The sequence below is a fragment of the Mchenga conophoros genome, linkage group LG18 (assembly GCF_057382185.1).
Source record: "Mchenga conophoros isolate Kocher_MC1m ecotype Shallow Benthic linkage group LG18, M_conophoros_male_GT1.1, whole genome shotgun sequence".
NCBI classification, from domain to species: Eukaryota; Metazoa; Chordata; class Actinopteri; order Cichliformes; family Cichlidae; genus Mchenga; species Mchenga conophoros.
The window spans coordinates 5,743,639-5,754,186 of NC_140543.1; the positions used below are offsets into that span (position 1 = coordinate 5,743,639).

Consider the following 10,548-nt stretch of genomic DNA (forward strand, 5'->3'; position numbering starts at 1 on the left):
CACAACTCCCCTGTCTGCCAAGAGCATGTCTGAGAACTTCCCTTTATAGCACAATCAGTGACGTGAAGACACATTGTTCAAACAAATCTGCGATGGTATTTTCAGATTAAGTTAGCCAATTAGACATTACAGTGGACTTAATGCAGTCCACAATTCCTTAGGAGGTACTCAACATGAATTTAAACCAGCCTGAATTTAATTAAATAACACACCCCTCCCTCTCTGAGCTTCAGTAACACCAATTTGCATCAAAATCTTGATTAAATCAAAATTCAAGAATCGTTTTAACTGTCTGAGTTAGGTTCAGTCTTCACAGTCACTGGAAGCTCTAATCTTACCGACGTACAGGTTCCAGACCACAACTGAGGCAGCAAATCCAAAAGTGCTTTTCTCCACAGAACCAAACTAGGTCGGTCCTGAAAAGAAGTAACTAACAGGTGTTATACTAATTCATAATGTTTATTATTTTATTACACCATGCAGGCTGCACTTCATTTACCTCAGTGGCAATATAGTGAATTAGACATGTGTAATTAATCTCGTTTGACGTATAGATAGGTGGTCTTGTTATGTATTTAACCCATGTAGAAATTCTCTGCCCACTCACAATTTGAAAATTGTGAAAATTTGTTTATGCTTTATTTTTGTTTATTCCTTCTATTGTCTAATATAACTTTGACCCGTGTCCACCAGGGGTGGTGAGTGACCTGGATGGACCCAGATAGCACTTTAGCTCAGTCCTACCACTAGTTGATACTAACTTACTTATATTTTTTCTCAAGTGAATTTAGTAATTCACCTAGCAAAAGTCCCTGTCCTTGAGATCGTCACTGTCTCCTCTGGCAGAGCTTCGACACCATTCAGAGGGAGACTGGGAACATTGAGTCTAAATGGACCATGTTCAGCACCTTCATTGCTGAGGCTGCACCACTGAGCTGGGGTCCGTGTCGTGGTGGTAAACCCCTGTTGTGACTGTGGTTTTACATCTCCTATAAATACTACAAGATTTTTATTCTATTGTATATAGTATTTTATTTTATTCTAGTCTATTGTGTACAGTACCTTATTCTTATTCTTATTCTATTCCAGTGTTTTCTAATTTTTGCTATGTAACTTTCTGCTGTAACAAAAGAAATTTCCCACATGTGGGACTCGTAAAGGTTATCTTATCTGATGTTATCTCTTATCTTATCACCCAGGACTGACCTGATGTATTAAATGCACTGAAAAAGTAAAAAAAAAAAAAACCCAAAAAAACATGACCCTCACAGTGCTCACCAGCTGGCCCAGATGGGCGTAGGCACGATTGAGCAGTTATATCATGGCATCCTCAGCCTCGAGGTGGGGCTGGTAACAAACTGAAGGAGATCCTGATGTGGCCTAACTATAGGGCGGAGCTGGTTGAGGATGAGTCTTTCCAGGCTCTAAATGTATGTAGTTTATTTATATTAATGTATTTGTATATTGTTATTTCACTTCCACTTCATGGACCGTACCAGAGAAATCAGGAGACCCTCGTTTATTAAAAAGATTTTATATAATTATTTTTAGAGTGACTATAATCAATGAAGGGATTATTCTTTGTTCTGTAAAATGATTAATGCTGGATCAAACTAAAGGGTTTTACAATAAATCAAACTTAAATCAAAGTATTTTCTTCTTTCTTTATTCCAGGATATCACTAATAATCTCATGGCAAAATTGCAGTTTTCTGCAAAGTACCAGACTTTATGTTGGACTGGACTGACCTGATGAGGGCAGTATTACGCCCTTGATACCTATAAAAGAGCAATAAAAGAAGAATAGCGGCAATGTCGCCATTGAGAGATCCCGAGTTAAGTTTGAAGACGTTGGTTTGGCGGTATCGGTTGTTGTTGCAATAATGTCTTCAGTTCAGCATCTGAGAGAGTTCATCAAGGAGAGATTAAATGCTGCTACAGAAGAAATCTTCTCAGAGTTTGAAAAAACGATCGTCCGGTATGAGGAGGAGATCCGTCAGCTAATACCGCTGGATATCAGACCCGGGATAAAGTCACACAATACAGGTGTGTAAATTTGTGGAGGCGTGGGGGGTTGCGGGATTGTGTGATTTACTTGGGCATGATCTAAATGCTTTGCATAAATGCATTGATCTAAACTAGTAATACACCCCAGTAAAGTGTATGCAGCTATATCTGTGCAGTGTTGAGAAGGTTACTCTTAAAATGTTTTTTACTACAGATTACAAATAAATGGCCCAAATGTAGTTTGAGTAACTTAAAATACATTTCAATGTGAATAATGTATTCTGAATACTTTGGTTTGGATTACTTGATATATTTTCCATTCTTTTTACAACTACATGAATGCACTATTGTCATGTGAATTATTGCTATTACTGAAGGCTACTAGCCACCTGTTACGCTCCTGTTTAGCCCCTAATCTCCTCAGTATGTTCAGCTGGTGCTAATTGGCCCCACCTAGTCTGGTGTTGATAAAAGCATACCTGAGGCAGGCTTTCAGGAAGCTCACTAGTCTTTGCCTTGGTAGCCATTTCAGCCAACCTGCTATGCCAATTTGAGATAAAACCTCTATCTCACTAACACTCTGGTATTCATCTCCTTTTTACTGTTGCGGCTCTTGAGCCGGTTTTCTGAGAGTCCATCCTACCTGACGAATCATCGTACCCATTGTTTCTGCGCATGCGCACAATACGAAATAAAGTTGCGAGCCGTCTTACCTTTGTGAAAATCAGCTAGAAAAATACTCTGACTGATAAAATTCAGTGCCAAACCATCCTGCCTTTGTGAATGTGACCTACAAGCATACTTTAACAGCTAAATTAAGTGGCAAATCGTCTTACCTTTGTTAATCTGAGCTAGAAACATACTCTGACTGGTAAAATCAAGTGCCACACCATGATACCTTTGTGACTGTGACCTACAACCATACTTTAATGTGTAAAATGTAGTGGCAAACCATCCTGGGCTTATGAATATGAGCTACAAGTATACTCTGATGGGCAAAGTTAAGTGGCAAACCGTCATACCTACTTAAATTTGTGGTGAAATTACTCTGTGAAAGCAGAAATGTGCACAAACTACTTACAGTAGGACGTTTTGCCAAAGTAGGATGGTTTGTCAGAACACCGTAATGTCGTATAGAAAAAATATTCCCACCAAGCACACTCGCCAATATTTTGTTTTTGAACTCCATTGCAGTTATTTCACACATTAAACCTTTGATAGAAAATAATAAAACAAAAGTAAACTGCAATAAATTACAGGTAGCAGTAAAACTAATAACTCTTTTATGCTATGTCCACACCAACATGGGTATTTTTCTATGCATTTGGTCCTTTCGTCCGCACGTAAACAGCGTTTCGAATCACCAAAAAGGTTGGAGAAAACTCAGTTTTTGCATTTACCTGTGGTCGACGAATACGGAGTTCATCGCACAATGTCAGAGATGTGTGCCTTTCACATCACGCTGTGCGACATGTTATTGTTTACATGAGATTAATTTCTGCAATGGCAGATTCAAAATACTGTTAATCTTACTATCTGCAGTTTTTACACACTTGCATATACACAAGCAGCTATTGTCCCTCCATTTAGAAAGGTGGAGGTGTCATGGTGTAATTATTTTACGTGTAGTTTTTCTTTTCCCCTGTGTAATAATAGTCAACATTGCTATCAAAAAGTGGGTTCAAAAACATAAACAACTGTGGGATACTGTTTGTGCATGATTTGGACAGCCTAGCGCATCCTCCCGATGCAGGGGAAACAAATTCTGTTGGGGGTACCTACTGTAGGAGCCATATGAGTTGTTCCTTTTTTGACTAAGTGGGTTGGTTTAAATGGACTCACTGTATTGGTGCACGGGTGTGGGGCGTGTCTCATGGGTGTGGTAGATGATAAATGTGGTTGCACTCACCTGTTCACAGCACCTGATGTTGATGAGCAGAAAGGTAGGGTGAGCATGAGGCAAAACTTTCTGTTGATCGCAGCTTGAATGATTTTGATGTATTTTAACTGGAACTTAATGGTTTTTGTATATTTGTGCACTAATTGATGCCATGAACCAGGTTGTAATTTGACATAGTAGTTAGTGCAGTTATTGGAGAGTTGCAGTTATTGGTTTGTGCAGTCTGTGCATTTGTTTAATAGTTAATCCCATGTGCTGATTTATATATTGGACAGTTGCATGTGGAATAAAAGGAGCAAATGGTACAGAAGTGTATTTTATGCGTTTATTGTTGCGCGTCATCTGTGTCCTCATGTTTAGCCTGCCGCGGCCATAGGTTGGAGGAGCCGCAATACCTACCTTGGCACATGTGCAGGTGAAGCCAAAGGCAAGCTATGCTTCATCATATTTTCTAGTCTTTGGCTTTGAAGGAAGTTGGTTTGGAAACATATTCGGCGATGCTTCAACCTCTGCTTTGTGTTTGTGTGGGAGCCCCGTCAAAAAAACCTGTCCGTTATTCTAGCAGTGTCCAAGCATTCTTCTTCGTTTGTTTTGTGGTGTCGCAAAACACATTTACAGCAATATTTTTTCATTGGTTTCATCTTCACTGGCTATCAATCAAGATGAGGCAGAACCTGGTAGCTCCAAACAGAAGGACCAGCCAAAACAAATTGAGGATGTTATTCCTAAACCAGGGGCTCCCCCTGTAGGATGGACATTGTTTGGTTATGATAAATCTTACACAGATCAGAAAACTCTGCTATCCAAATTATGCCGCAAAGCGGTCTCCACCACCGACTCAAACACGGCATTTCTGTTCGACCACCAATCATTTGAAAGGTTGTGGAGAGAGTTTATAGATGAGAAGCAAAAAAGAGCTGTCAGGTGCTCAAAATAAACCTTAGACTCAAGTGTAAGAACAGGCGGCTGTTACAACTTATATCTAAAAATATATGGTTTAATGTGTTGGTCAAAACACAAAGACTTCCAGTCTGCCATCTTAAAGTACTTTAAGCTTTCATGATCATATTCAGATCATGCTACTGTTTGTTCGTTTGTTTGTTTATTCACATTGTGTGATGATCACTGGCACTCGCATCTAAAAATTAGACTCTGTACGGTTATCAACATCACCCAATGAACACATGACTATGAGTGAATGTTTCTGTGGCAGCATCTGCAAGAATGCAAGAGCCCTTGAAACCATAAGCTAAATTCTCAATAGGTGACCCCTTTTAATCCTTCTTGATCTATATTATCATCACATTCGTCACTATTTTCTTGTGTCCCTTTGTTGAACACGAAGGTCTGGATGATCAGCAGGTCAGTGACCAGGAAAGGAGCTCCAGTCTGGACCAGCAGAACACAGAGCCTTCAAAGATTAAAGAGGTACAGGAGGAAATCTCCATCATTGGGGAAGGAGAGCAGCTTGAACTGAAGCAGGAAGCTGAAAACATTTATGTCTGGACCGGAGAACGGCTGGTTTTGTTGTTGAATCCTGGAGTAAAGCTGACCATAATAGGTATGTGTTTGTGTGGGAGCCCCGTCAAAAAAACCTGTCCGTTATTCTAGCAGTGTCCAAGCATTCTTTTTTTTCTTTTTTCTTTTCTTTTAACATTCCCCCTGCAATGGCTCTGCACCCCCCACTTTGGGAACCCCTGTAGTAGGCTAACGTTGTGCAATGTGACGAAATATATCTGATGATGAAATTAAAACATCTATCGTTTTGAATGACACACTATTGTTTGTTTTGTGGTGTCGCAAGACACATTTACAGCAATATTTTTTCATTGGTTTCTTCACTGGCTATCAATCAAGATGAGGCAGAACCTGGTAGCTCCAAACAGAAGGACCAGCCAAAACAAATTGAGGATGTTATTCCTAAACCAGGGGCTCCCCCTGTAGGATGGACATTGTTTGGTTATGATAAATCTTACACGGATTAGAAAACTCAAACGCAAATTATGCCGCAAAGCGGTCTCCACCACCGACTCGAACACGACATTTCTGTTCGACCACCAATCATTTGAAAGGTTGTGGAGAGAGTTTATAGATGAGAAGCAAAAAAGAGCTGTCAGGTGCTCAAAATAAACCTTAGACTCAAGTGTAAGAACAGGCCTTTCCCCAAAACACGCCATATAATAAATACTCAGAACGAAAATGGCGGCCGTTACAACTTGTATCTAAAAATATATGGTTTAATGTGTTGGTCAAAACACAAAGACTTCCAGTCTGCCGTCTTAAAGTACTTTAAGCTTTCATGATCATATTCAGATCATGCTACTGTTCGTTCGTTTGTTTGTTTATTCACATTGTGTGATGATCACTGGCACTCGCATCTAAAAATTACTCTGTACGGTTATCAACATCACCCAATGAACACATGACTATGAGTGAATGTTTCTGTGGCAGCATCTGCAAGAATGCAAGAGCCCTTGAAACCATAAGCTAAATTCTCAATAGGTGACCCCTTTTAATCCTTCTTGATCTTTCTTATTATCACATTAGTCACTATTTTCTTGTGTCCCTTTGTTGAACACGAAGGTCTGGATGATCAGCAGGTCAGTGACCAGGAAAGGAGCTCCAGTCTGGACCAGCAGAACACAGAGCCTTCAAAGATTAAAGAGGTACAGGAGGAAATCATCATTGGGGAAGGAGAGCAGCTTGAACTGAAGCAGAAAGCTGAAAGCATTTATGTCTGGACCGGAGAACGGCTGGATTTGTGCAATCCTGGAGTAAAGCGGACCAGAATAGGTATGTAAAAGTGTCATATACAGATTTCATAATATAGAAATGAATAGGACTCATCAAAATGTCACAAATGGTAAATGGCCTGTATTTATATAGCGCTTTACTAGTCCCTAAGGACCCCAAAGCGCTTTACATATCCAGTCATCCACCCATTCACACACACATTCGCACACTGGTGATGGCAAGCTACATTGTAACCACAGCCACCCTGGGGCGCACTGACAGAGGCGACACAAAGACACATGGCGTGCATTACCGCCTGGGATACTGCCTCACTGAAGACATGTTTTCTGTTAGCACAGTAAAATAAAACCTGGATTTCAAATCTTCTGTTTAATAAAAAACAAAAAATTCCACCAGATTTAAGTCATGTTAGTCCAGAACTGTACACAGTATGTAGAAAAATGTTGAGACGATGAAAACTGGATTATTGGCCACAAGGACCAAGTTGGAGTGGCAAGCTGTATGCCTCATAAATGATGACTTTCTGCATGTAGACAGAAATCTCCGCTGTTCACTGCATGAGAGAGAATATTTGAATATTGCTCGCATATAGAATAGAATTCAAGTTTGTCATTGCACATGTCACAGGTACAAGGCAACAAAATGCAGTTTGCATCCATCCAGAAGTGCTTTAGCCATGATATAGATATATTACAAATAGATATTAGAAATAATATAGATATGTGAGTATATTACAGAAATGGGTCTATTATGGTATGTTATAATGTACATGGTATGAAGTATGTTATGAATATGCTATATCTATAAGTATGTACAGGCTGTAGTGAGTACAAGCTATGAACAGGATATAAATATAAAAAAACTATACAGAAATATGAGATATACAGAAATGTGAACTATGCAGGTTATAAACAGTTGTAGATTTAAAAAATTATCATACACTAACATAATTATCCCCATTAGGACTGAACAATCAGTTTAAAATATTGATTTGAAACTAAGCTTTTAACAAACCATCACATTGTGCTGTAATGTCATCACAGCACAAGACCTGTGCAGTGATGTTATCGGTGGATTTCCTGATTGTGTGGCCAATCCATCATCACTTTCTTTCAGAACTGGTATTGCTATTGGTTCCTGGTTTGTTCTTGACTACTTTTTTTTTCTTTTTTTTTCTTTTTTTTTTTTTTAAATCTTCCCTGGCCACTGGATATAGAGGATTTGCTGCAAAAAGATGTTGATGAATGTCTATAACATACAGAGCGCTGTCTTTGTCCTGCTCCATGTTTATGTAAAACATGGAGCAGGACTTACAAACAGATTTTAAGAGAATGCTAACTGCCCTAACAGTACTGACCTTATGAAAGCATACGAGAGAAGAAAATTAAGAAAATATACAAACAGGGTTCCATTGCACTAAGAATCATGAAACTCTCATTCCTTGTGTGAGGTGATATGGCATTATTAAAGAAAAGTCTCCCATATCCTATTTAATAAATAAATAAATAAAAAAATAAAAATAACTCCCACTATGATTTGTGCATAAATGATTCTTCAGTTTGTCTAACATGGCCTCCTTCACTCAGTTCAATTCTATTTTATTCATATAGGGAAATACAGTGGGATGCAAAAGTTTGGGCAACCTTGTTAATAGTCATTATATTCCTGTATAAATCATTGGTTGTTACAATAAAAAAATGTCAGTTAAATATATCATATGGGAGACACACAGTGATATTTAAGAAGTGAAATGAAGTTTATTGGATTTACAGAAAGTGTGCAATAGTTGTTTAAACAAAATCAGGCAGGTGCATAAATTTGGGCACCACAAAAAAGGACATGAAATCAACATTTTGTGGATCTGCCTTTTGCAGAAATTACAGCCTCTAAATGCTTCCTGTAGGTTCCAATGAGAGTCTGGATTGTGGTTGAAGGTAATTTGGACCATTCCCCTTTATAAAACATCTCTAGTTCATTCAGGTTTGATGGCTTCCGAGCATGGACAGCTCTCTTTAACTCGCACCCAAGATTTTCAGTAATTTTCAGGTCTGGGGACAGAGATGGCCATTCCAGAACGTTGTACCTGTGCAACGGGTGAAGTGTCTCGCCTAAGGACACAACGGCCGAGACTGTCCAAGCCGGGGCTCGAACCGGTAACCTTCCGATTACAAGGCGAACTCCCAACTCTTGAGCCACGAAATCAAATCCTTCAGAAGCTGCATTTGTAGGCTGACTGCGTTACAGCGATTCGACGAAGGCTGTCCAAATTCAAAGACCCCTCCAAATGCGGCCGACAAACGTGTCCTTCATTTCCAGATTTGAAGGATGGGTCGGGTGTATCCTTCGCTGCCCAACCTATCCCAGGATTCATAGCGTGGCCCAGCCAATTCCAGTTTCCAACAATGGCAGCAGCTTCTTAGTTTTAATATTACCTTTATTACTCCTTCTGAAGCTCAATAAGGATAAAACTGAAATCCTCCTTATTGGCACCAAATCCAACCTTTTGAAGGCAAACCACTTCTGACTCACTATCGATAACTCCAGTTTTCCCTTCTCCTCAGGTTAAGAGCCTTGGTGTCATCCTAGACTGTTCACTTTCCTATAAATCTCACATCAATAATCTCACCTGTTCTGCCTATTTCCATCTACGCAACACTAACAGATTTCGTCCTTCTCTTGTCACCCAGTCTACATCCATTCTTGCCCAGTCTTGTTACCTCCCGACTACTACAACTCTCTCTTGCATGGTCTCCCCCAAAAATCCCTCCATAAGATTCAACTGGTTCAGAACTCTGCTGCTCACATTATCACCAGAACTGCCTCCTACCAGCACATCACCCCTGTTCTTCAGGAACTTCACTGGCTCCCTGTGAAATTCTGGATAGTTTTCAAACTTCTTGTGCTCATCTTCAAGGCCATTCATAACCTCGCACCTCCTTACCTTTCTGACCTGTTAACCACTACCTTTTCTGTCCGCTCACTTCAATCTTCTTCTTCTATCCAGCTTTCTGTGCCTTCCTTCCGCCTCACCAGGATGGGAAGCAGAGCTTTTAGCTGTTCTGCTCCCAGGCTGTGGAACTCTATACCCCCAGGTATAAGAAAGATTGGCTCTCTCACCCAGTTTAAATCTCAATGAGCCTAATCAGGGCCACCTGATCCAGCCATAAATGTATGCTTTATCAAAAAGGAAATTTTTAAGCCTAATCTTTTTTTATTTTTTTAAAAAGAGTGTCTGTTTTCCGAATCCAAACTGGCAGCTTTTTCCACAGAAGAGGGACCTGAAAGCTGAAGGCTCTACCTCCCATTCTCCCCAACTTTAAGGCAATGAATGGTTAATCTAAACAATAAATAAATCCTGAAGTGAGTGTCCTGTAAAGTTTTTGAATAATTTTAAGCAAATTTTTAAATGTTTTGTGCACTTTGATAACAAAATTTAAGCGAGACCACTTTGTGCTTTTGTTTGATTATATATCGTCTTTATTTTCTCATCGTAGCTGATCTGTCTAAGCCATATGCTTACCATGTAGAGACCTTCTAATGGTTGTAATTTCTCAAATGTATGTTTTTTTTGATTTAGATTTAAGATTTCCACAACATGACTGTAAGGACGAGGATGGGCTCACAACTCAGCAGGTCTGTAACCAGGAGAAGAACTCCAGTCTACACCAGGAGGATCCTTCACAGATTAAAGAGGAACAAGAGGAACTCTGTACCAGTGAAGTAGAAAAACGGTTGTTCTAAAGCAGGAGACTGAAACTTTTCCTGCTCGTGAAGAAAATGATCATAGTGAACCAGAACCAAGCAGTGACCAGCTCCATTCTCACAAATCTCCTGACACAGATCAGGATGAAGTCAAGGGTGGTAACTCGCACAGAAATGAGTGGGAGC

At 39.7% G+C, this 10,548-nt stretch overlaps 1 protein-coding gene across 1 annotated transcript; it reads left to right on the top strand.

The window, feature by feature from the left end:
• The first annotated feature begins 1,798 nt into the window (after positions 1-1,798).
• Positions 1,799-10,548, top strand: LOC146553064 (uncharacterized). Its single transcript, XM_085255558.1, has 4 exons — positions 1,799-2,045; positions 5,252-5,467; positions 6,490-6,699; positions 10,238-10,548. Exons 1-4 carry the CDS (start codon positions 1,883-1,885, stop codon positions 10,399-10,401), a joined length of 753 nt encoding a protein of 250 aa, XP_085111684.1. The 5' UTR covers positions 1,799-1,882; the 3' UTR covers positions 10,402-10,548.

Excerpts from the sequence above, each read along its gene's own strand:
- LOC146553064 (XM_085255558.1), top strand. The coding sequence starts at position 1,883 with ATGTCTTCAGTTCAGCATCTGAGAGAGTTCATCAAGGAGAGATTAAAT. Across the intron at positions 2,046-5,251 it reads GATAAAGTCACACAATACAG|GTCTGGATGATCAGCAGGTC; the intron begins GTGTGTAAATTT and ends TTGAACACGAAG. Across the intron at positions 5,468-6,489 it reads AGTAAAGCTGACCATAATAG|GTCTGGATGATCAGCAGGTC; the intron begins GTATGTGTTTGT and ends TTGAACACGAAG.